This window comes from Chiroxiphia lanceolata, chromosome Z, assembly GCF_009829145.1.
Source record: "Chiroxiphia lanceolata isolate bChiLan1 chromosome Z, bChiLan1.pri, whole genome shotgun sequence".
NCBI lineage: Eukaryota > Metazoa > Chordata > Aves > Passeriformes > Pipridae > Chiroxiphia > Chiroxiphia lanceolata.
Window position 1 is genome coordinate 22,161,910 of NC_045671.1, and position 26,686 is coordinate 22,188,595.

The window sequence follows — 26,686 nt, forward strand, 5'->3', positions numbered from 1 at the left end:
TGAACGCTGAACCACCATTTATTGCCAGAACAGTGTTACTTTAAATAAGATCATTGAATGAACAAAGAAACAAAATATTTCCAGCTTTCCTTAAATAAAAATAGTAGCTATTAGCAACAAAATGCAAGCAGATAAACATTCATGGTATTTAATATTTACATGCCATCATAACATATCTAGCATGTAGTATGGCTTCATGCCTGCACATCAGCTATATGAGCTCATTACAATGGATATTAATGTGTTGATTTGACAAAGCAACCCATGATTTACATCAAATTTGCACATTAGAAGAGCACCTCTGCTAGTCACCCCTTTAGGAATGATGCTGCAGGAAACCCAGTCCAGTCTACTGATTCACTCCACAAAAACTTAAAAAAAAAAAGCCCAAACAAACAAACAAAAAATTAAAAAAAAAAAAATCAAGCATATCAATAATTTTCCTTCTGTGATTAACTAGGAAGGGCAATGCATTTAGGAATATTCCCAAAGATGAATCAAACCAGAATAAACCCGGGTTTTCTTTATTACAGTAAGAACACCTGAGACTGCTTCACTGGTCCAAGTACAGTATTTTATTAAAAAAACTGCTTGTTACATTAACATGTCATTTCATTGAATTTCCTTAATTAGTAATTTTCATTGAAAAAGGGTAAGGTTTCTTCTTAAAATAAATACTCCCTCCTTAAAAATAAAGTTTAAAAGGGAATTGAAACATAATAATAAAAAAAAAACCTACTTTTTTTTTTTTAAGAACAGTGTGATTTTCTGGCTTCATTTTACTTCAGCTTAAACAGTGGATACACACCTATTCCTGGGGAATAAGTGACACTGTATAAAAAAAATCCCCAACATCAGGTACACAATGTGTTTGTATATTCCTAAAGAGACTTCTAAACTAAGCGTAAACATCTGGTTTTGACGCGTTTGAATGCACTCCTACCAAACAAAGTTTGAGAAACAGCATTTACTTAAGTGCCTGTCTTGTCTGACAGATTTTTGAGTTACCAGTTTCATTTTTCTACCTGAACAAAGCAACAAAACAGTTAAGACACTGTTTTTTCCTACTTCAGTACAAATTATATTTAACGGTTCAGAACTTTACAGATCACAAGTTTTACAGAAAGGAATAACCTAAATTGTGGAGTTAAAATATTGAACACTGCTTAGCTGAAGCAGCAGCAAATTAAGTACTATATATATAGACAGATTTCTATAAAACTAGTATCATTCAATTAAACTGATAGCCTAAAACCTGTTTTACATGTGAACAAAACTAAAACTAGGAGTTCATAAAAAGTGATGAGGTTTGCCATCACTTAAAAAAACATGCTTGTCTAACCAGAAAATAAAATGGCAAGGGCCTGTGCATTAAAGCCAAGTTTACACCAACTTTTTTTTGTTTTAAACACCCAAAGTACATAACATCACTTTTCAGCTTAGTAAGTACCAGGACCTTGGTAAGCAAAATAATCTCAACCTGTAAAAACCTAAGACTGACCCTTTAAAAAATGATGTGTAAGATTAAGAATTCCAAAGCCATGTTCAAGACATGTGACAGAATTTCACTCATGAAGTCACCACTAGCCACTGAAGAAGGTCAAAGGTGTAAACAGTCTCACATAAGTCTGTTGATCTCTTAGTTTATCTTACACAGACATTATTGAGTTGAAGGCAATCTTCATTCTAAACTTCACAGATTTTGGTTTTTTTTTTTTCCCCTGTGCTCCTTGTCAGTTACTAGAAAAATTCTTCATTTCAAAGCCATTTTAAAGTATTCAAGCAGCCTTCTTAGTGCAGGTTCCTTTAAGATCCTGTAGATTTATTTTTGACCTAATAAAACAGTAAGATAACTAATTAGATAGTTAAAATGTTACACTGCTCTTATGTGTTGCAGTTATTCATGTAATCATCACTGAATCTCATGTACTTATGAGAAGGGAAAAACAGCACAAAATTCAAGAATTTTTCCATTTTTTACCTGTTGTGGATCATGTGGCTTTTGACTAGATGCCCAGCTGCCAGAGCTGCCATTAGTGATAATTCCCCTGCCATCACTGTAGCACAGACAATTTTAGCAAGCTGACGGGCATTTTCACCAGGGTTATCTTGGCTGGCACCTTGAACCCCTAACATCTGCAGAGAAATGCAGGCAATATTATGCTGTCAATTTATGCTAAATTTAGTATGAACTTCCAAATTACTAGCTTTAAGTCCCTCTGATGTTATAAATGTCTAAGCTTTAGAACTGGCTATATGAAAACAATTCATTAGACAATTCTGAAATTTTCATAGAAAATACAGCAAGTTTCAAGGGGCCCTATTCCTGCAACATTACTTGGACACCACATGAAAGTGAGCTTTAATTGAAGAAGCTATGTTGATTTGAGCTTTCTGAATTTTACCTGCAAACAGGCCTGCTGTGGGAGCAAGTTGGTGCCTCCGCCAACAGTCCCTATTTCTATGGAAGGCATCGTGCAGCTGATGTACAGGTCTTCGTTGGTGGAACCAGTGCGCTCCATCAGAGTGATGCAGTTAGAGCTGCCCACATTCTGTGCAGCATCCTTTGGATCACAAAGGAGAAACAAAACAAATTCGAGATGCTCGAGTAAGTGTTTGATTGAGAATTACTGAACTAAGGAAAATCTGAGTTGGTGTAAAACAAACCTACCTGACCACAGGCAATGTAGATGGCTGTCACAATGTTTGCTGCATGTGCATTGTAGCCACCTATGCTTCCAGCCATCGCAGACCCCACCAGATTTTTGTTTATATTGACTTCAACTAGAGCTTCTGTAGTTGTTTTCAATACCTAGACAAAGAGATAGATACATTTTGACTACCCCATTCCTTAAGCAGGAGTAGAAATACTCTATTTATGGTTAATAAGCCCTCACCCCTTGTTTGCTTCTATATGGAATTTGACTCAATCATTATCCTAACTTTTATTTTTGTTCCAAAGGAGACTTTCAAATGCAGGATGTTCCAGTAACAATGGAAAAAGTCAGTGCTAAGGGTTTGGAGTTGCATAGGCCTTTGAGAAAAGCTCATAGCTATCTACTCTATTTCAAATTCTCATTTATATTCAGAATAAAACGAACAAAATGAACTTGGCAGAAATATCCCATTAATTCACCATGACACAATAGCAACATTCCTGTCAAGTTGCTCCAGACTCTCAGCTCTTCCCCATTTTGCTTTGCGTAAGACTATGGAGCCAAACTCAAGAGTTTCAACAGAAAACACCGTGATACATGGGCAAATAAATATTATGCACAGTAATATAAAATTAAGTGGCACATTTACACTATACTGATTGTATTCTGAAACCTTCAAGTAAGAGATTTACACTGAATTTAATATAAAAATGACCAAAGACAGTCAAAAGAGAGAGTGTTGTGAGCAAAATTTAAGATATTCCTGTATAACACTGGTAACACAGATCTGCACTAAGTCTGCAACACTGACAAAAAAACCCAACACTTACGTACTGGAGTTCAATGTCAGTAAATGTAATGATGTACAGGCCTGTACTTCCCAAATTTACCTAAAACTATCCAGGCCCATTACAAAAGTTTTGCAGTTTTGCAAAATGTATGTATTTTTATAAACGAGAGAGCAGACACTTACTTCTCTAACAACCTTGGCTGGAATGACTGCTTCACAGACAACAGACTTCCCTCTTCCTTCTATCCAGTTTATAGCAGCCGGTTTTTTGTCTGTACAATAGTTACCACTAATAGCTATAACCTGAAGGTCAGGAAATTCTTCATTCAGCCTTGCCAGTGCTTTTTCAGTACCCTGTTAGGAGTAAAACAGGTAGTAGGCTAGGTTTATCATTATGGTTGCAAAATAAGCTACCCAGGGACAGTGGAACAGTAAGATTAGATTAAGTCTAATCAGATAATCAGTTACAGTGGAAAAAAAGAACATAATTTCACAAAGAAACATGAAACAGGAGAGAAAAAAATCCAAACTATTTTGACTTTTTTCTAACCACTTTGGGAATTATATGGGGAATAACTGGTTCTTCCCAATATATATGGATTCCCTGGATATATTCTAGGTGCATGGGCGTATGGTACCATACTGAAGATATAACATGAACCCAGTGAAACACTACAGGCATGAAATTAATTAACTTTGGCTAGTGGAAAGAGCGTCCTTGTGGGTAATCAGTAGGAAATCTGCTACATTAGGACTTGTTTATGACCAGATCCACTTATGTAATGATTATGATTGCTATTCCATATAAAATGTAAGTCTAAGACTATTAATTTCAAATAGCTCAAGGCATCCCAACAATCCGTGGACAACATTTTTCCATGTTTGCATAAAAAACCGCAACCAAACAAGAGAACACCCCTCTGCCGCTATTCACCACACTCCTAATCCTGTACTTAGAAGGAAGTGATAAACACAGTAACAGATGAATTACTGCTAGATAAAATCTTTGGCTCAAAGCAACAGAGCAACCAGCTTAACTTCCCTATATCAAAAATACTTCCTTTACATAATTGAAAAAAAAAAAAATTAGAACACAAAGTTACTTTTTTCTTTCATCATTTTCATCCTATTCTTGTTTACACTTGACAAACACTGTCATTATTTCACAGCACTGCAAACAGCATTATGTCTTGTCTGTCTTTCAGAAATCAGTCACAGATTAATAGGCTATCTTTACTTCTAAAAGAAATACACATTTATTAAAAATACTTAAGAGAATTGGTCCTTACTTTTGAAATCATATTCATTCCCATTGCATCCCCTGTTCCAGACTGAAAACGGATATAAAGGTTACGACCAGCCAAACTGATGAGAAGTTTTTGCAGGCGGGCAAACCTGCAAGAAAATTTAACTATTACCTATAATCCTCAAGGAAAAAGATAAGTTTTAAGTGGCAAAATGACAGTAAATCATTGCAATACAGAATCACTGAATTACTGATGTTGGAAAAGACCTTTAAGGTCAAACAAGTCCAGCCTCTGACAGAGCACTACCTTGTTAACTCAACCCACAGGACCAAGTGCCACATTCAGTTGTTTCTTTAACACCTCCAGTGACGGTGTTTTCTCAGGTAAATACTATAAAAACATTCACTGTAAAAGTGTTCACCGCCTTTTTATGTTTTCTACCACTGGACTTCATGAAATGAAGTAATCTGAGGTGTTGACCAATCCATTTCATTTGTACTTAAAACATCTGTCTACCAGTTATAAACTAACAACGAGGCCTTCAGAAATTCTGCTGTCAGTTTTACTGCAAGGCAAAAGGCATACTTATCTTCAACAGAGTAAGTCCTAAAAGTCACACAAAACCCAGGAAATACTGCATTTAAAAAGCAACATGAGTTCGTTCTGGCCGAAATACAGTGTCAGGCCTGTCATATACTTGCCTGACACTTTCAAGAAACAAAACAGGTGAGGAATCTTCCTAAAGCTAGCAGGTAATCATAAGCCTTAAAAAAACCTCCAGGGCTTAAAACAGACTTATTCTTAGTATTGGTTTACATTTTTTAGCATTTCATTTCTAGCATTAGTTTATCTTGTATTCTCTGGAACCTCACAGATTAGTTATCAATATTAGTAATATCATCTGAAAGGCTAAATACCAAACTTTGAGGGTTTTTTTGCATAGTAACTACCAAATATCAAAACAAGCTTATGCAAAATTTTTTTAAATGATTAGACAAATTAATATTCTACTAAGTGTTACACAAGTGTGAATGTATTTTTTGCTAAAATACAGGTGTTCACCATTATCACTGAATGATGTTTATTGATTGCAACTTCAGTATGTAGGCAGAGTGACTTTTGTTCTCTTAGATACATACTACACAGGATAGTAAAAATGAAGATGTAACTTCCTGTATTGCAGAACTCAAAAAAAAAAAACCAACGATTAGGAGTTTTCTACCATTCACAGAAGTCTTATGTTGGGCAATGAAGCTGGAATAGCCATTGGTACTAACCTACTTGTGCTGTCAAAAGCTTCCTTCATTATTTTAAAGCCTTCAGGGCTCTCAAGCCAAACCTTCACCTCTGCAGCCTCGCAGGCAGTGGGCAGCCTTACAACAGGTCCTCGAGTCATCCCATCTGCAAGAATGCGGCTACTTGCTCCTCCACCAAGCTAAAAACCAAAGCAGAAGGGAAATACAGTAGGATTACTGAAATTTTGTGTTTTAGGAAGTCAAAAACATGTGTTATATAACCCCAAGTACATTTTATAACATAGGAAGTTTTTCTAGTCAAACAATACTTACACATATTGCTCTACATCCTCTGTTTGTGCTTGCTACAAGACATCCTTCTGTTGTTGCCATTGGCACCTGAAACTCTTTGTTATCCAAAACCAGTGGTCCTGCTACACCTACAGGAATAGGCATATATCCAATCACGTTTTCACAGCAAGCTCCCATAACCTTAAAAAACCACACAAAACAATCATTAGGGTTACACTGCAGTGGTACAGTACAGCATGCCACATACTATGCCTGACATATGTACCTGACTACAACAACGTATCTTAGTAAAAAACCCACAAACCTACCCATAAAGCAACTAATTCCCACCTCAAGAAGTTAACAGCAACAGCTGTCAACAGCTAATACTATTCAAGTGTAGGCAGACGTACTGAATTTTATAGTCTTAAATGTTATTAAAAAAACCCTTGTATTGTTAAATTAATTTTAAATATTCTTCAGTTTTAACTTGAGCTCCAAGTAGTATTATTCAGCTGAACTGTAGCTCAGTATTAGTAGAATTCTGCATTTCTGAGATAAAGCAGCTGCATACTTTGATAGGAAATATTTTTTGGATAACCTGCAAAACTCGCCCACCTCCCTAGGTGGTGTTTAGAAACATCAAGAGCAATAAAAGGAAGTTTATGTTTGCCTTTTATTTTTCCTTCTACATCAGTTTTGACCAAGCTCATTGTTAATTCATGTGCATCACTGCGTATTTATTTCACAGAATCACAGACTATGGTTTGAATTGGAAGGGATCACAAAGACCATCCAGCTCTAACCCCTCCTGGGACACCTTCCACTAGACTAGGTTACTCAGAGCCCCACCCAACCTGGTCTTGAACACCTCCAGGGATGGGGAGTCCACAACCTCTCTGGGCAATCTAGTCCAGTGTTCAGCACCCTCACAATAAAGAATTTCTTTCTAATACCCTGTACCCTCCTTCAGCTTAAGGTCCCTTGTCCTGTCACTACATGCCCTTGTGAATAGTCCCTCTCCAGCTATCTTGTAGGTAGGCCCCCTTCATACTGCAAGGCGTTATAAGGTCATCTTAAAGCCTTCTCTTTTCCAGGATCAACAGCCCCAACTCTCTCAGCCTGTCCTCTCAGAAGAGGTGTTCCAGCTCGCTGATCAACTTAGTGGCTTTCCTCTGGACTTGTTCATGTGTTTGGAAAATAGTTTTACAATGAGGTTTGCTTGTCTCCCTTTTACTTACCAAAGAATAATTATAATTCCTATAAGGAAGATATTGCAAAGATGAAGGTTCAGGGAGTTTCTTGGATAACATCTGTCTGCGAATGGACACACCTCGCTCCTGAGTTTCCATCAGGGTTTCCAGTTTGTATGCAGGAATATGCTTAGCATTAACTAAGCTGATAACCTCAGCATCAGTTAGAAATTTTGCTCCTTCCTGGAAATATTAAAGAAGGAGAGAGAAAATATAGATTCTCTCGATGAAAATCCTTTTTAATGTTTCCAAACAAAAAAGGGTAACAACTTTCCTTTGATATTATCTGAATACAACTACAGGAGTCAACTGCCAACATCAGGTTTTACAGTAGGCCAGGATGTGATCAAAAACTTTTATGATCAGACACCCACCTACACATGCACATGAGGAAGCCTCAATGAATGACAGTTCCTCCTCCCTCCCATCTCAACTGACTTAAGGTGAAATAACGCACTAAAGGGTTTTGGTTTAGTTGTGACTCCCATGCAGTCCCAAGTTATTAACGTAATGTAATTTTCTGGAGAATGACACTACAACCAGTGGGAACACGTAAAAGCTGCAAAATGAACTCTTAAGAATTCTTAAATCAGCCATTGCAGTAGAGGTTTAATAAAAGAGAAAAAATTTATTTTGCCATACCTGTGCATTTCCAAGTATACGAACACATTCCTCAATAGAACGTGGCTCTTTAGGTAACTCAATTTCTTCCTCTTTTTCCTTAACAAGTGAAGAAGTTTCCACAGGGCTGCAACTGCCAACTACAAATGTAGCCTTGGTTGATGACTCTAATACAGGTTTTATGACTTCAGCTGCACAAAGACAATTAAAAGGAACCCTGGTTTACAAAATACTTAAGTTTTGGTACTAAATACAGCATGTTACACTAGATTTCACTATTTATTCCTAATATTTATTAATAGGTTCAGACTTCAAAATGATAAGAATTACCCACCATTTCCATCTTTGGGAATGAAAGCTTCTTCCACTGTGTTAGATTTCTGATTGTTTTTCAGAAGTATAGATTGTTTCCTGCAACAATTCTCAGGGACCTTTTTCTGGACCATCACAGGAGATGTTATGGGATTCTTCAGTGAGAGGGTAGATTCAGTCTCTGCTTGCTCAAAGAAAATGTATTTGACGGCAAGGAGAAGGGCTAATCCAAGAGTGATTACTTGCTCAATATCCATACTGGCCATTCTAAAAGAGACAGATCAGAAAGTAAACACACAGTATATACAGTTCCTTTTTTATAACAGCATTCTGACATACAAAGAGTAATTATTTCACCATAATTTACAGCTACAGAAATTCCAGTCAAAAGATATTTTCTACCAGGACATCTAAGTACACTACGTTAGGCTAGAGAAATAATTCTTCATATTATTAACAACACAAAAATTTTCAGATGTCATTAAAGAGTAACCTAAATCTGGCTAAAAAGCAGTCCCAATAAGAAAATGACTGTAAAAGATGCAGTAACAGCTACATGAAATTGATGTAACACCTATGCCCTAATGACAGGATAGTTTCATTTATCATCCTCTACCGATAATGACTACTATGATGCAAGATGAACTGCTAAGAGGGGAAAAAAATCCCACCTAAAACAGAGAGTTCTGAGTTTTCAGAAGTAACATGAAATCACACATGCCACTAACTTGAGCTGAACTGAAGGAAAAGCCACAGTGGCACGGCTTTTGCACTTTTTGCACTTAAGTGTGAATGGTCAGAAGCTCTGCATAAATTATTACCCTAGTGCAGTTAAAAAATTTATTTTCTAGTGTACTCTGAAAACTATCAGGGCTAGTGGAAAATAGAATACTTTGATGCATACAGGACAGCTGGCTCAATCATATTCTTGACTACTTCAAAGAGATTGGACAAATGGCATATTATTGAAGTATTTCCTCTGAAATGTCATCTCTAGTTCCAGGAAGTCCTACAGTGGTCAGATCTGTGAGTCTTTTAAGTGTTGTGCTCTAGAACAATGAGCTTGGCAGTATTAGAGGATACACCCCACCCAAGGAAACACACTCTGTGAAGTTACCCACCGAGAAAGGTAGAACTGCCACAGGGAAACATTAGGTTCAATTCTCTTTGGTGCATTCTCATCCAATCCCACTGAATTTTCTACAGTACTGTTTTGAGCAGCTGGTTCCGCTATCCAACGACTGTGGGCATGAACAAGAACCAAACCCAGCGACTGTATCAAAAACAAAAACCAAATATTAATTTTTCAACTGTAACTTGGTATCTAGCCTACTAAGAGTAAACATTGTCCTTTCTTTGTTTGGGTTTTTTGGTGCTTTTTTTTTTCCCCATGCCTCAAAAGTCTAAAGCTAACAGCTGATTTTCAACACCTCTCATTAAAACCCTTTTTAGCCTACGGTAACACTGTTGTATAGTAGCTTTGGATGTGTCCCACCCACATTCTTCCCCTTGCTCAAGAAATAAGCAGAGGAAGGTGAGGATACTGGAGGGGTAAGAGGGAGGGAGCTGTACACATAAAAAGCCCCAAGGGTTTGTTTGGCACAGAAATGGCATAGGCAGGAAGATGACAGGGTTACATACAGGAGAAGTTATTAAAATCTACCACTGTAAATTGAACTAATGCGATGCAGAATACAAGTCTACGGGAAACAAAAGTTTGATTCATTCCATCAGAACACCTCACTGATTGCATAACCACAGGTGCAAAAGAGCCACAAACCATAATCATTTTGACCCTCTGTGTTACAGGATTTGGTTTATTCTCTTCTTCTTCCAGAACACGAGCAAAATGGCTGAGCTGCCATATAGGGCGCCCTTCACGACTCTCTCTCGAAAGCTGCAAAATATAACATAATTTAAAAATGGTCATGTATAGTACATATTAGAAGAACCAACAAATAAGCTTCAGCACTGCACTTTTATTTGATCGTTGAGAAATTACCAACAAAAGAGTCAGACTACAGTCTACCATCCAAACAACGTTAAGACTTTCAACAGTGAAAAATGCTGAACAGACAATAATTTACAATGTAATTTGTTTACTCTGCTTTAGATCAGAACTCCTACTATTGAGTGTGACTCATTTACAGTGACATATACAAGTTACTGTCACTAGTTCACCAGTGAAGGAAGACAAACATGTCATGTCATCACATGTCATTTCATGTGATGAAATATATAGCCTATAAGTAGCAAAGGGGCTGAATACTAAGCTTGATGTTGTCTTGAAGTTGGTCTTACCTCCAATACCAAGGACACACAAGCTGGAAAGAAGGTCATGAAGACAAAGTAGTTGGCAAGAACAGACATACAGCCAAAGCAGCACATAATTTCAAGCTGCCGCACACCTAAATAAAAAGACATTTTTTACATTTGAATATGCAATGGGCTATATTGAAGAAGTGCTGCAGAACTAAGCAAGAAATCACTAAACTGACATTGCAGATTACAGAAGGCATTGTCTAGATTAATGAAAAACACGCACATTAAGCCCTAGTTATTGTGCACTGGCTTATTCTAAGCACAATATATATTTATGTATTGACAGAAAACTTTATTTTAATATGTCATTCTAAATGTATACAAATAAATTTCACCAAGATTTTAAAGCTTCACATTAAAACCTTGAAACTCCTTACTTACCTAAGCAAAGAACAAGCAGCTAACATTATGTATTTAAATCTTTTCTGAAAGATGGCCAATTAAGTGTTCAGGCAATAAGAAACAGTATATATGCTGCCTACTCTTCAATAAGTCTGGTATCCAGAAAAAGACAGCCATGCTGCATGTGCATTACCAAACTGCCTTAGTAAAGATGAAAGAGCTAACAGTATAAAATGAACTATACGCAACATCAAAATGGGTTTTTTCCCTAAGATGTAAACAAGAGAAAAACTTATTAACACACAATACTGTGAAAGATCCAAAAGTTGCAGAGCAAGTGCTTTGCAAGATATCTTTAAAGTCTGTGAAACAGGTGGGAAAAAAACCAAACCAAGCCACATTAAAAACAACATATAAAAATAAACATGCAAGCAAAACCCCAGTTCAGTCTTAACTATGGAACCTCAATTTATTTTACAAAGAATTTAGTTATTTTCATGTGACAGTCCTTTGCTTACTACATACTACTCTTTTTAAGAGAAAACCAACTGCTACTGCACACAGAACTGATGAAGATCATAGTGTGCATATGCTGCCCAGTATGCCAACCATATCCTGGGCTGCATCAAAAGCAGCACAGCCAGGAGGCTGAGGGAAGGGATTCTGTCCCTCTACTCCAGTTTCCTAAGACCCCACCTGGAGTGCTGCGCCCAGCTCTGCTGCCCCCACCATGACAAGGACATGGACCTGCTGGGACAGCCCAGAGAAGAGACACTAAGATGTTAACAGGAGTGATGGGAACAACAGGAAGATATTAATTTTATTGAAGCAGCTGTACTGAAGTCCATTCCTACTGCACCATGGTCAAGGAAAGCCATTATCTGTATTTCAAACTTTGGTTTAACACGTACATATTATTCATATTAGCAAGAAACTAGTAAAATACGCTAATTAGGAACGTAAATAAGGAGATTAGGTCACTCCACTCTCATGGGTAACATCTGTGATGTAAAACTCTCAATATCTCAACGTCTCTCAAATAGTCTTTTTTAAGTGAAAATATTTGAACTTTTAGACTATATGGCTCACCTGACATGGTACCAACACCGATTACAAGACACTCCACAAGTGCATCCAGTGTAAATGTAGGGCCTAAAATTGCCATCCCCCGTGAAATATTTTCTCTTACTTCATCCTAGAAAGAAAAATTTCTGTCCATTAACATGAAAACGAAAAGCAAATTAAGTTTATGACATGAAGTGATCAGTAAATTGAGTAGTATTATGGTGATAAAGCCTTGTAAAACATATATTGAAAATTAACGTCTATGAGAAAGCATATAGAAAATGTATTCTATTTCTTCTAATTTAACATATTTTGACAGTTTTTAGTCACAGAAGGTTATTTAATTTTGATTAATTTGTCTGCCTTTGTCCATCAGTATTATAGGAGCTTAGAATACCGATGAGGCAGAGACTCTACACTAAATTCAGAACAAGACTTCTACGTCTTAAGACATGAAGAAGCCACTTGTGTCAAGGCATTTCAAAATTTCTTGCAACCGCATATCTGTACCCTAACTACTATTACTTTATTATTTTATTATTTAACTCTCTAGACTCAGCTGATAGAAAAAAAGCACACAAAAACCACTAAAACTTTGCCTGGGAGGAAAGGGATTTCCTCCAGCAGGCAGGCATGGCAAACTCTAGAGTTTGCTGCTGTTTTTCTGGTGGTGGTGTTTTTGGGGTGAGAAGGGGAGAAAACTGTAGGAAAAACATATTTGTGAAATATTTTCTTGAAAATCAGTAAAAAATTCTGTACTTGCAATTATCACCAAATAATACAGAACACGCTATAACAATACTACATATATAGAAAATGTGCAGTATAATATACACTACATTAAAATATAATAGACAATATTTTGTCACAATTAGTATGCTCAAAGACCACATACAGTATTTTGTAAGCATAAATTAATTGCAAGAAATATACTTCAGAACTTAAGAGTATTAGCAAAAAAACATTACTAGGTACGACAAGCAAAGTGTCCTGTCAATCCCTCCTATTGTGCTGCGTTAAATGCACTAGAGCATTACTATTCCTGTCTGCACATATGCTCCATCTGCTAATATTTGGTCTAGAAATATGCTTTTTCCAGTAGAAGCACTGCAAAATTAGATGTCTCTTTATCTACTGTTCCTGAGCCCTAAAAATTAACTTTTTTATATCAGTAACTGTTTTAGGGAAAACTTTGGCCTAGGAACATTAGCCTCCTTAGAAGAGCTGTAAGCACTGCTGGTTTTAAGTTCTGATTTTATAAAGTCACACTCATAATTAACTTAGTGCACATGACTGTGTACACTAATTTAAACAGCATTACTACTCACTTGAACACTGATCTGGCTGGAAGACAAGAGAACACAGAATCTGGATAAAATCTGATCCTTTTGACATTTTATATATCACCAAGACAGTATTCGCCTGTATGTCTCTCCACCTGGATTATTCATATATAATTATAAAATGGTTTGGCTTGGAAGGGACCCTCAAGATCATCTAGTTCTAACCCCCAGCCATGGGATAATGTTCAGTTTAGAAAATTAAACTTAAAATCTCCATCGCAAAACAAAAAAAGCCCCAACAAAGTAAAACACCAACCAACAAACAAAGCCCTCAAGAAGAACCCCCCTGACCTGTGAGTTGGAACTGAGAGCAAATTTGGCTAATGCACTTGCTCTTGACAAATCAATCAGGAGCAGGAAGAATGGTAAAGCTTCACTGAAAAAAAAAAGAAGCATATGTTAAACTTCAAGGTTTATTGTACAGGAAAAAATAGCAAGCAAGAAATCAAGAATAATAATTCATTACTTACTTTAAACCTGTCAATTCTTTATCCAAGAAGTGAATTACCACTGTACTAAAAACAAAACTTGAGAAGATTGTAAAGAGGCCAGCGATACCTTTAAAAAACAAGAGAACAGGAAATTTTTGGTGTACAAAGAGAGAGAGAGAAAAAGAGAGAGAGAGAAGGAGGAGGGAAAAATAAGGGAAAAAAAGAAAAATCACACCTTTAGATAAATAATAACAAATGCATGAGAATTCTTGTCTCTCAGAGTGTATTAACAGCAGTCAAAATACAAACTGAAGCACATGTTGTTTTCATAGATATTTAAAACTCAAATTTGTACTGCATTCAAAGACTCAGAGATAAAAGCCATAAATCTTCTCAATTTATTTCAAGCAAAATTAAAACTGGCTTAAACAGCTCTATAACTTTAAGTGATTCACACAACAGTTATTTTAAGAATTAAATTTCCAGTGTTTATATAATCTTACAACCTTTCATTTAAAAAAAAGCACTTTGATAAATGTAAAACATGTCTTCCGCTATGTAACAAACAATTAAAATAATGCTTTCTTGAACATAAGGATTAAAGTGTTAATATTTGTTACCAATTTATGTAAAAAACCCCTACCAACAATTAAAATGTATACAGCAAAAATAGAAGTCAGACACAGTACCTAAAATGTATTTTGATCCAAGCTGCCTTAGGTTCTGAAACTGGAAATAGATATAAAGGATTGCTATACAGCGTGTGATTGTCAGGATGATGATGTCACTGCTCAGAACATCCTGTTTGAAATACAAAGAAATTTAGTTAGCTTTTACAGCAAGACGTAACTTCTTAAGTTTCAATAATAAAAGATTCCACTGTGAAGCTGCACTAAAAATGAAGTTTCAGAATAATATAAGTAGGATAGTCTTGTCTTAAAAAACTAAAATATGAAAATCCTTGTTCACTAGACACTGTGCAGATGAATGTCAGGTTTAACGAAACCCGTCTGTACTGCATCACTGTTTGCATACCACTTTAATATCCACAATTAAAAAATAAGGCAATAAAGAAGCTTCTGCATAGATACTTTACTCCTAATACATCACACCCTCATCTTATTCTACAGAAAACCCTGGATCTACTGATTAACACCAAGTACAATAAAATTAATTCAAATACTTACTTCTTCAAGTTTGGGGCACTCATAATTCCAGCCACAGATCTTATCATTCCCAGTGAACATTTTCATAGACATCATACAGATGGTAAGAGTCACTGTTCCCACAATGACTTCCCATGGATGAGAGGCTACAAAAAGGCCATGCATTCGAAATAGTCTGGACAACATTTTCAAGACTGTTCTTCTATACTTAGCAATCCTGTAACAAAGGAATATTTTGTATGTTAGCAAGTCTGACATTCAGTGAAAAGACAGAAATCTACACATTCCTGCAAGTCATCTTCCAGGAAAAAAAAAGCAAAACTACTTAAGTAACAGACGAGTGAGGAAAGTAATCTTCACCTTTCAACCTTCCATGTAAAACAGATCTATTTCTAAGATTCCAAAATATAATACAATCTGCTCCTGCCTTCTCAACCTGTTTTTAATACAAATCTGCCCTGTTTCTTCAAGGTCTTGCTGGTAAGTCCTCACTACTCTCACATCTCTCGGTATCGCAAAATTCTGATACACCTTTCACTTAACTTCTTGTTTTTACCATCTATATAAGCACTCACCAAATTCTGTTGCTTCTTTGTACTCATTCTTCCTATCAAAAGTATTGCTGAACCATAAAAATTACCAATTAACCATTCCTGGTAATGCTCAACAGCAAGAATTGCAATGTTATCTCTCTGGCTGCGTTTTCTCTACTTTCTGTTCAATATTATTCTGTGACACAAATTAATTACATTCAAAAAAGTGTTCCTTCTTCATCTCAAGCATGCAAGTCCTCACATAAAGTATTCTGTGACAGTTATCTTCTACCCATAACTAATTCCCAGGTTATTGGTACATTTCATCATCCCTTTGCTTCCAACAAATAACAAACATTTGCCAAAAATTCTCACAGCTGTCTTTCACAGAACTAAACACATGGACATTCTTCACATCCTTCAGACCCCATCCTAGTCTATTTGCTGTGTGTTGTACCTTTACATAAGTTTATCGAGGAAACAAATGTGGTAACATTCTCTCTTAAATGCATTAATAACTGGAGTTTCCTTTTCTCATTACACAAAAACAACACCTTACAAAACTGCATTATAAAATTTAAAAAATGCTTAATATTAGTCTGGTTAACAGAGACAATCTATAATTCAGTATTTACATGTACCAACTTAGCACTGTAAAGATTTCCATAGAAGACTGAGAGCTGTACACACTGCCACTTCAAAGTGGATTAAAAAAAATCCCTTTGCATTGCTTTAAAAGTAACAATCCATCCACTGGGCTTCTGGTATTATTTATTTTGCTCAGACATCAAAAATGAAGCTGCCATTCAACGAAGAAAATAACAAGGTAAAACTATCTGATTAAGTGTTCCTGAAGATACCAGAATCATCTTGGTTTCCTACCAGCGCTGATCTCAATCACATGAGCACCAACAGCACTGATCTGTTTCTCTTTATCCTTCCACGGGGAAGGTGTGGACAGACGTTTGTGCTTCATGGAACCAACTGTGGAAAACGATTGAGAGGACTGCCTTCTTTATGAACAAATTATTTCATTTCCTGACAGAAAGCTTTTTAAGAATAAAATTAAAAACCAAAAGCAAACATCTCCTTTATAAAGTAGTTAACCCTTCTTTTTCCCTCTATAGTATAATCTACATTCTGGTTTGTAAATTTACGTTGCCACCAAGCTGTACCAAAGTGGTATCATTTTTCCTCAGTAGAATGGAAAGTATTTTTTAATTAGAAAAACATTACCAGAGAAATACCTCAGTGCTGAATATTTCAAAACAACACAAAAAATAGGAAAGGCAAAGCAACATTCTTTGAAAATACAAATACTTTTGAATATCACACTGTTTCAGGAAAATCAGAACTAGTAGTTACTATATGACTTTTACAGAGTCGTACTAGTAGTACAGCTAATACAACTAATTCTGAGAGTTGGAATGATTATCTGGCCATGAAAAAAATAAATAACCTAGAAGGGCTAGAAAGATTTCAGAATCTTTTTTCAGAAATTATTTGCCACATTTCTACACAAAAACAGTAAAATGGCTTCACATAAATCAATTAGAGGAAAAAAGTGCATAAATTAATTTATGAAAATAATTATCCATAATATCTTAGTTTTTTTATTAACTGCTGGTACGAAATAGAAGATGCCTCATGGCTGATCTTGGGGTTAACTGAATGATACTAACTCCTAACCTAAAAGTATTCTTTAAAGCTTTCATGTTAGTTTAACCTGCCTGAAGCACATGGTGGTTTTTGCTATGCAGTTGACTTTTCTTGAAAATATTCATGATTACACACACTGATTCTGCATTACAGTGGTTTAAAAAAAAAAAAGTCAATGCATAACATGAGCTCATATTTCTGTTTGAAATATTTATACAGTTACACCGACTCACAGCTTGAAATTAGCAAGATATAACGTTAAATATAAAGCCAAAAGTTAACAGTGAAGTAATTCTGCTAAGTTTCAAAATGGTGGTACAAAAAGGGTGCTTTATAAATCCCGCTTGCCTTTGTTTTCGACCTGGGAAATCAAAACAGAACACAAAATACAAACAAAACCCAGCTGCAACTCCTCCAAACCAGTGTAAAAAGCAAACTAGATCAGTCGTATGGAATGCTTCAGAGCAATTACTAATCACGTAACTGTACGACTAGTCTGTTAAATACCCAAGGTTTGTCACCCAGCTCTAAACTCAGAGCAGTCCTCTGCAACACCATCAATGAGATCAGCACAAATTTCCCATCTGCTGCGGGCTGACTCAGCAACAGCTACAGGAACCCAGTGGCAAAAGCAGCCGAACGAGAATTTGTGCGGAGCTCACCTGAACCGCAGACACAGGGCACAGACCCTGCAGCGCTGCCGGGACCGCTTTCGGCGTTCGCAGCGGGGGGAGGCAGCCCCTCAGAGGCCCAGAGCTGCAGCTACCGGGCGAGAGTTGGGGGGGCTCAGCTTCGCAGCCCGCGGACGCCAAGGCGGCCCCGGCACCCCAGCACAGCGCCCAGGGCGGCGGCGAGGCGGGGCGGCCGCCGCTCCCGACCGGCGGAGATGGCGACGGTGCCCTCCCTGCCCCGAGCCGCCGCCACCCGGCCGCTCTCGGCCCGCAACCTCAGCCCGCCCGCCCGCCGGCACGGCGCGCCCGTGTGCCGACCCCGCGCTCGCGGCCCCGCTGACCCCCGCTCACCACCGTGCTGCGGTCCCCGCTCACCGCCGCACCCCAGCCGCAGTGGCAGCTCACTGCGTCCCGCCCGCTGTCCCCTCCCGGCCCTGCCGCCCCGCCCCGCCGCGCAAGGACACGCCGGCTCCGCCATCGCCCGATCGCGCGGCCAATCGCGAGCGCGCGCCTCGCCCCGCCCGCCTCGCGTCACCCGCCGCGTCGCCGCGGCAACGGCCCGGCCAGCGGCGCGCGGCCCCACGCGCCATCAGGAGCGGCGAACACGCCATCGCGCCATGGGCCGCCCACCAATGGGCCGCCGCGCTCCCCACTCCGCGCCCTCTAATTGGGCGGCCGTAGCGGCTCATTTGCATGGCCAGTGGAGTGGTGCCGGCGCTCTCGGGCCCGTACCGCGCCTCGCCGTGCTCTGGGACCGCGGTGCTGCCCGAACACCCCCGCGCCGCTGGTACCGCCCGGGGCACCGCGCTGGGCCGAGGCACTAAGAGTCCGCGCAGAAATGCCCAGCTCCTGCTTGTGGGAAGCCGCGCTGCCCCTGACGTTCGGGGAGAAAGAAAAAAAAAAAAAAAGGCAATATATTTGTATTTGTGTCTTTCGGCCCGAGAGGAAGTGCAGTTTTTGGTTCATGAAGTATTGGGAGGCTCTCAAAGACCCACCAGAATGCATGCTTATGTAACCTGCTCTATGTGACCCTGCCTTGGCAGGGGGGTTGGACCAGAGGTCCCTTCCAGCCCTAACAATTCTGTGATTCTTTTTGGGCACGGAGTCAGGTGTGACACTATGATCACTGCAAGACAGCACTCCAGGCTGGCACTGCCGTTACATGTTTCTGGGCCTGAGCTTGCCGACTAACATGTTCAAATACAAACCAAGAGGTTTTGAAGCAGATGATCCACACTCTGGCTTTCCCGAAGCTGCTTCTTACATGTGGCACCTCATTTGGAAATATATTTACTAGCTCCGCATGGTGCTGTGCTGTGAAGCATTAATGTGATCCTGAAAAAACGAAGCGCTTATGAAAAGGTTTCCTAAGAACTCCACCCAGAGTAGTTATCAGTAACGAAATCATTCATGCCAGCTCAGTCTTTTAACATGTAGATGGCCTTTTTGTTCTCATCTTCAGTGGAATTCTTAAATATCTTAATAATACTACTGTGTATCCATCTTTCCTGACAGCTTCTTTCTTAACATGTTTTCTTCAGTATCTCACCTTCGTTAGCTGAAAATTGTAAAGTATTATCAGTGAGATTTCTGGACTCACTTGATAACATGCACAGCAATTGCTATAATTGCATACGGATATGACTAAGCCAAAGCATAATAACAATTTGTACACAATTCAAAAATTATGTGCAAATGATATATAATTTAAGATGACCCTTAGTATCTTAGCTCTGTTTTCCACATTTTCCATGAACACTATTTGGAGAGTACAAAAATTGCTAATTTTATCATCAAGTTCACTGGCAGCAGGAGTCACTGCAGTGATTTGGGGTTTGCAGTCTGTGTGACACCACACGTGCTGTCATTAAGTTCTCACATCTGTAGCTCTTTGTGGTGGCCTGCCTGCAGCCCAGCCTTGTGCTGACAGAGGCCATGGGAGCAGACTGCCCCACTGCCAAGCAGATGGCAGGTAAAGCAGAGCTAGAACAGCTCTGCCTCAGGAAAATGTTGTGATTCACAGACGATCATTGAAGAGTGCTACTGCAAATACTGTCAAAGTATTGTCAACTAATAATTTGATTATCTCAAACATGTTCCCACTCATGAGCCCATGGACATTGTGCTCAGGACAGCAGGTGAAGATAGCTACTTAACCACGGCCAGGGAAGTGTTCCCAATGTAGGGACTCCAAACACAGATACAGGGCCTAGTTTAGAAAGGAGACATTGTTTATTCTGTGCAGGGTGCAAGGTGGAGTTTCCTCAAAAGTTTACACTATATATACATTTTAGAAACCATAGAAGTCACAGTTCATTGGCTACAGGTTACCTCGTTTGCTTATTAATTAGTAGTCTATCATATCTTGGTTAAATGATTCTCTTGCTTCTCATGCTCAGACTTTCTCTTCTTTCAAGTTGGTGGGTTTCTTGAGTCATTGGTCCATGAGTGAGTGGTTGCAGTCTTTGACAGTGGACTGCCAGACTCAAGAGGCCATGAACTGGCACAGATCCCTTCCCTTACAAAGGGCATGGAGACCTGTGGTGCCAGCAAGGTGACCAGAAACACAGCAGGAGTCGACAAGTCAACAGGAACGTTTAGTCAGGAACTGTAGCAATAGGACAAGGAGTAATGGGCATAAATTGAAAGAGGAGAAATTTAGGTTAGATATTAGGAAGAATTAGACAGTGGAACAGGTTGCCCAGGGAGGTTGTGGATGCCCCAGCACTGGCAATGTTCAAGGCAAGGCTAGATAAGGCCTTGAGCAACCCGGGCTAATTGTCCTTGCCACTGGGGGTTGGGACTGGATGTTCCTTAAGGTCTATTCCAACCCCTTATGATTCTAAGACCCCAGACTATACAATAAAAGCCCAGGTGGTCCTTCATTCTGGGTCCCTCCTTTGAGGCTATGAGGCCTCTCACTGATAAGGCCAGACCCTGTTTCACAACCCCCCTCCTCATTCTCTGTAACTCTCTGGGCAAATAAGCGTTTCTGACTCTTGAGATATCAGCATCAGGAGTGCACAAACGCCTAGAAGTGAGCCTTTTTAACCGCACAGAGCACGGTGTACGTTAGTGCTCTGCGGCTCTAGGGAACGACGTGCGCCCGGGGCCGCCCGAGGGGCAGCGAGGCGCCTCCACAAGATGGCGGCCGCCTCGGAGTGCAACGGGTGGCCGTCTGAGGAGGTGCCGGGGCAGCGCCGGGGCCAGCCCACGGTGGAGCGGCAGCTGTGCGGCGGGGACAGCGACACGGACAGCGACGAGACCGTCGTGGAGGGCTCTGTGACGGAGAGTGATGTGGAGGAAGAGGAGTTCTGTAGGAGGAGGTAGTAACGCAGATGGCTCTGAGCGGCACCTGCCTATGCGAGGGCGGCGGCAGGTGTGGCGCGCCCGCGGAACAGCAAGGGGCCCGCGGCTGAGGGCCGCTCCGGGGATGAGGGTTTTGCCCTCTTTGTTTCTTTCTTTTTTCTTTTTTTCTTCCCCCTCCCCCCCCTTTCTGTATTCAGAGCCGTTTTGTTTGCCCTTAGACTCAGCGGTTCTTAGCTCCGCTGATGGCCTCGGAGCTTGTGCCTCTGGACCCTCCTGATTAACATTTCAGTCCGTAGAAGTGAAATGCCCCGTAAACCAACTCGGAGGAAATAAACACTATTAAATGCAGTTGATGCAGATACTGTTTCCCTGCAACCTTGACTTGATACCATTTTCATTCCATTTTCTCTTATTTAAGACATGGCAAAGGATTGAAAACACCTGTGGCTGCACCTCTTTGTGCTGGCTTTGTGGCCTGGCATTTCTTGGAAATACATAAAGCAGTGATGTGCTTCAGTACCTATGATTTTCTATGCAGAAAATCAGGTATATCCCTACAGTTTGTGGGTCCTTTGCTGTTGGTGTTAGCACTTGCCCAGTGGTGTCCCAGTGTCAGAGGCTGGGATGGGCACCTCTCTTAAACTGAGGGTTTAAGAGAACTTAAACTCTGACCTGCCCTTTGAGTTCATAGGACTGTAATGCTTAATGACCTTTTATTTTATTTATTTTTCAAAGGTTGGCTTTTCTTAATGTGGACATAGCTTTAACCACTGAGATGAGTATTACTAAAGGTAGGACGGATTCTTTTTTTCAGTTTGTTCATGTCTTTAAACTGTTGCTTTAGATATTGCCTGAGTCTGTGGTATTTATGCTTCAGTGCTGCATGAAGTTCATTCTTAGGAATGTATGTGCTCTTTATTACATCTATAATTTTAGCTCATATTTTAGAAGATTCTTCAGCACTTTTTTAATATTTGAAAATTAGGTTTGCTCTTGACTTCCCTGTTCTTTCTGTGTACTGTAACTTAGGATCCCTGTCTTGGGAAGTGTATGAACTATATATAGGGATATCCTTTTTATTTACATGTATGTGTTTGTGTGTATGTGTTTGAACAGAATAAAATAAATGGAACCTATACACGTAATAGTTATATGTAGCTATAGTTGCTTATAGTATTTTTAAAAACCCTTTAATATTGTTAATATATCCATTCTCTGTAGCATATGAAGTTTGGGTAGGTATATTTAAGTGCATTATTTTAAGTGTATCGTTAAATTACTTTCAGCGTAAATGATTGCACGCTCATTTAAAGTCTTAAAATCTTCCATAATAATACCCATAACACATGCTGCATGAGCAAGCATGTCTTAGTTACATAATAGTTTCACTAGTACCTCCTTTGCATTTTTATATAATATACTTGACTTGCATACTGTAGGTTTTATTTCAGCAATATTTCGGACTGACTATTCTTTAAGTGACACGTGATGTTCTTCCAGATTTTTTTATTGTTTGTCTTTTTGCCAATTTGAAGATCTGAGTGGACTGTCGTTTTTTATCAGCGTACTCTGAGTTAATATAAATCTTACCTAAAGCTCATTGGAATCTGAAGAAACTTTTCCAATGGCTATGTTTTCCTGGTGCTGAACCTTTTATAGCTGTTTAATAGTTTTGACTGAGGAAAGAAACATCATCCCATTTTGAACTTATGTGTGATTATCCACTGGAATTAAGACCTGGCAATGTTTGTTTGACTCATTCTTCAGTTTGTGGAGTAGGCATTTGTCTGAGGGTTGAGTGAGGGGGTTTTGTCCTTGCAACTGTAATAGATTTCTGCCTGCCGCATGTTGTATTCAGTAAATTGGAATTAGAATTTAATTATTCATGGGTTTGTACATACTTGTATATTAGCAATTTGGGGATGAGATACAGAATGCAAATATTAATTTGATTAGTATTTTACTAATGTTGGTATCAACATCTTAGTTTTCAAACTTAAGGGTTCAACCTTAAGGGCTTCTATCCTTTTTTTTCCAGAGAGAAGGTCTTCCTTTGTATATTCATTAAAGAAACTACTACATATAAGAGTACAAGTATATTTTTAGTCAAATGGATCAGGCAGCTTATCAAAATTGCAGTTGTTAGTTTAAAAAGTAAGAGGAAAGAGTTAATCTCCAATACAGACTCAAGGAGGGTCCCAGAACACTAAGTGAAATAAATCTTTCCCCCTGACTGGTTTTATTAATTTCTGTTCCATTCATTGTAATTTCAAAATCTAGTGAGATAGATTATTTGGCCACTTAAATCCCTTGCATATCAGAAGCTTTGATGCATGTAGCTCAATTACTGAGTTATGTGAAAATGTATGCAATTACAGAAAGTTATGTAGAAATTAAGGCAATAAAAACTTTAATTACTGGAGATTTTTTGTTTGGTTTTTTTCTAGGAACTCCTTCTCCAGAAATATGTTTTATACAGAAATTTGGTGGCCAGACATACTGTCAAAAGAAAGACGAGATAAATCCAGTAAGTACACCAAAGATAGTGTCTCCTGTAAACATATCTAAGGATTAATTATTAATAAACCCACTGGGCCTCCCTTTGATTACATGCGAAAGAGTCTGGTAGCTTACAGCTGAAGTGAATTTTAGCACATTGTCTCCAGGAACATATCCAAGTCTCTTCCCTAGTATTTCATGAAGTATTTCATATGTGAAATTTCCTTTCTAATTTGAGGAACAATCCTAGGACAAAAATAAGTCGTAGAGCGCAGTCTTTTTAGTATGTTCACTTTAGGAGCTGAAAGATAACCATCTGGATTGACTGTGCCGGAATACACCCTTAGTTACTCACTGTGAGATTAGCTGTGATCCAATGATTGAACAATTGTTTCTTTCAAAAACAAAGAGATAATAATCTGAAATGCAGAATAAAATGTCTACTTGCATAATGATGGGGTAATAGTTTTACTCTATGGATAATTCTGCATTTCCTAATCTAATAATTAGCCTACATTTAACATATTTACCATGGATGCTGGGTGGCCCATAAACCTCTGTTCAGTTGAGCAATCAGTTTGCACCTGCATATGATACGGTCATGAAATAATTAGAGACAAACAGGTTCTCTGCTTTTAACTGTGAGTGTTACACCATCTTTAGCACTGTGGATTCACCATTCCAAAGCCTACACTCTGTATAACCTTATTCCAGTGAAAGAGAGGTAAGAGCTAAACTGTTTCCTAGATGACAAAAGCTACGCTGGAAAAAGACATTTCTACTAGAGTGAATGTTTTTACAGCTCATTATAAAATTGCAAATAAATTTGTCTTAGCTGACAGTGTGGGAAACAGTGAACAAAAATCCAAAAAAATGCTGTTATTTCAAAGACTTTTCTGTATAACTTTATTCTACTCCTTGCATGTCCCAGGGTTGTCTTGACTGAAGTTTATCATGGTTTTCTAAGGATGGAAGGAATGAGCGAAGTGCACATTTGCTCTCTTCCTTTCCACTCTGGGAGCTGATCTGACTAGCCTCTTCCTAACCTGAGTCTTTAGCTTCATAGTTACCAGCAGATTAGCCAGTCTGCAATGCCATTAAGGGATTCTTCCAAGTCTAAGGAAGAATCTAAGTTCCTTCAAATACCCTGTACATGAAGGAAAAGGTCAGAAAAGCAGAGAAACCTAGTACTTCTCACCAAATAGTTTGGGTAATCCTTACTAGTTTTTTTGGGGGGAGACCTCTATAGCATGCCAGTGGTAGTTTGGTCATGCAAAGCTTGGGGAGAGCGTAAAACTTAAATCTTTTTTGAATACTGTAAGGAGTGGTATTGGCCTGTCATCTTTGATACCCACGTGTGTAGATTGCACCAGTGTGGCTTTTCCAGCCACTCCAAGAGCCAGCATGGAATATGGTTACATAGAAGCTTTCCTTCTATTATGTCTTAAGAAATGATCTTAGGTGAGTACAGCATTTAGATGTGATGTGATGTGATGTGAGGGTCATGCAGCCTGGACTGGCTGTGATTTTTTTCAGGAAATGTAACATCCATTCCAGTTGTTCCAGAGAAGTCTTAGCTATCTTTGTACTTTGGATGGGTTGGGGGAAGGCTTGGGATATGCAGTCCTGTCTTTGATTCCATCATGTAAGAAATTGTAATTAAGAATTTTCTTCCACCAGAAATGCAGTAGACATACATTAGGTTTTGTAGGATCCATGTTCTTTTCAACTGACAAGTCATTTTCCTTATCTATTAACACCCTATTCCATGGCTTGTTCAGGCAGGTGTCATGACTGTAAGTTTGTGCTTTCAGCTTTTCTGTACTTCGTTTTTCTTGCCCTGTTTGGTGAAGTGCACCTAACAGTTTTTTAGCATTAGTCTTCCTTTGGACCACATCCAGAGTCCCCTCATATAGTTGGCTGTATAAGTGAGTGTTGAAATTAGAAAAATTGTTAGGATTTTGCAGGAATTTCCTTACGAAAAACAAGAGGCAGGACAAAAAGCTGTTCCAGTACTTCCAGTCAGTGGCCACAAATACTATTTGTGTAACTTATATGATTTGAGAAGACCCTTCAACCATTAAGCAATATACGGATTTTGCTTAGAACTTAATTTTTTAGCAGAAAAAATAGCTCCTTTGTCTTCTGAGTTATAAGGGTAGTTCACTGAGCTTTTAAGAGCAATGTAAAGCAGTCAGAGGGGTTTGATAGCTATTCTGTTATTCTCTTGACCTTGCCTGGTCTCTGAATAATGTTCTGTGTAAGTATTCAGGCTGACTCGCCTGAAGGGTGTATTTAAGCAAAGTCAATAACTTTCTGTGAACTATCTCATTGCCATATTTTGGAATTACATGAGTTGATAATTGTTGGACAAATTAAAGAATCTATTCTGTTCCAGGAAGCCTTTTAGCAGTCCTCCTACTGGCCAATCTACACCTGTTACTCTTCAGGTCATTGTTAAGATGATTGATCTCCCTGCCTTCCTAATGTCTGGTGTAAGACAAAAAAGTCATCACTTGGTGCCTGCACCAAGGTGTTCTTTCCCAGAATCTTCCTAATGCTGTTAATGTCCACTGTCTGTCAATGATTTGTTAAAAGTTATAGCCAGTGTGCAGATAATTCATTAATAATACCCAGTCTTCAGCTCACTAGTGAGAGAACTGTTCTGCAGTTCACTTTCTGCAGTCTTTCTTAGTCATTCCTAATTTGCCTTAGACTTTATATAAAGGCTCCTTTTTCTGTAAAAGGTGTATATATTTTCTGTAAAAAGTGTATAAAGGCTTATACATTTTATAAAGTAGATAAAGGCTCCATTTTCCATACTGGAGGAGATCTCTCCTTTATGTACAAAGGCACGAAAAGCAGATCCAAGCTCTTTGTACTGAAGTGTTGGAATCTGGCACCTGCTGTTACATTACCCTCATGCTCTTTCATGTGTTG

General features: G+C 38.8%; 2 protein-coding genes across 19 annotated transcripts in view; one reads left to right on the forward strand and one right to left on the reverse strand.

Moving 5' to 3' along the window:
• Window positions 1–552: 552 nt before the first annotated feature.
• Window positions 553–18,717, reverse strand: HMGCR (3-hydroxy-3-methylglutaryl-CoA reductase). 4 transcript variants are annotated; one of them, XM_032676770.1, is made up of 20 exons: window positions 18,713–18,717; window positions 15,097–15,292; window positions 14,599–14,710; window positions 13,949–14,036; window positions 13,770–13,854; window positions 12,160–12,265; window positions 10,708–10,814; window positions 10,187–10,303; window positions 9,528–9,679; window positions 8,429–8,673; window positions 8,116–8,285; window positions 7,462–7,656; window positions 6,263–6,421; window positions 5,972–6,129; window positions 4,737–4,842; window positions 3,631–3,801; window positions 2,672–2,812; window positions 2,406–2,564; window positions 1,982–2,136; window positions 553–1,833 (listed from the first exon to the last, which is right to left on the reverse strand). In XM_032676770.1, the coding sequence occupies exons 2-20, from the start codon at window positions 15,259–15,261 to the stop codon at window positions 1,779–1,781; spliced, it is 2,646 nt and encodes an 881-aa protein (XP_032532661.1). In that variant the 5' UTR covers window positions 15,262–15,292; window positions 18,713–18,717; the 3' UTR covers window positions 553–1,778. The 4 variants fall into 4 exon arrangements, with proteins under 4 accessions (XP_032532661.1, XP_032532662.1, XP_032532660.1 ...); XM_032676771.1 differs by lacking the exon at window positions 18,713–18,717 and adding an exon at window positions 18,290–18,386; XM_032676769.1 differs by lacking the exon at window positions 18,713–18,717 and adding an exon at window positions 18,257–18,285.
• A 2,036-nt stretch (window positions 18,718–20,753) lies between these two features.
• Window positions 20,754–26,686, forward strand: part of ANKRD31 (ankyrin repeat domain 31) — a 62,039-nt gene continuing 56,106 nt past the window's right edge. For 2 of the 15 annotated variants that reach the window (XM_032676759.1, XM_032676753.1), the window contains exons 1-3: window positions 20,761–21,264; window positions 21,983–22,038; window positions 23,695–23,774. In XM_032676759.1, the coding sequence (XP_032532650.1) occupies window positions 21,083–21,264; window positions 21,983–22,038; window positions 23,695–23,774 (318 nt within the window). In that variant the 5' untranslated portion in view covers window positions 20,761–21,082. Of the gene's footprint in view, window positions 21,265–21,298; window positions 21,318–21,344; window positions 21,379–21,442; window positions 21,794–21,982; window positions 22,039–23,694; window positions 23,775–26,686 lie in introns of those variants that run through there. The other 13 variants (XM_032676752.1, XM_032676763.1, XM_032676760.1 and 10 more) reach the window with 11 other exon arrangements.

Excerpts from the sequence above, each read along its gene's own strand:
- HMGCR (XM_032676770.1), bottom strand. The coding sequence starts at position 15,261 with ATGTTGTCCAGACTATTTCGAATGCATGGCCTTTTTGTAGCCTCTCAT. Across the intron at positions 12,266-13,769 it reads CTCTCAGTTCCAACTCACAG|GATGAAGTAAGAGAAAATAT; the intron begins GTCAGGGGGGTT and ends TTTTCTTTCTAG. Across the intron at positions 8,674-9,527 it reads TGGCAGTTCTACCTTTCTCG|AATGGCCAGTATGGATATTG; the intron begins GTGGGTAACTTC and ends TGTCTCTTTTAG.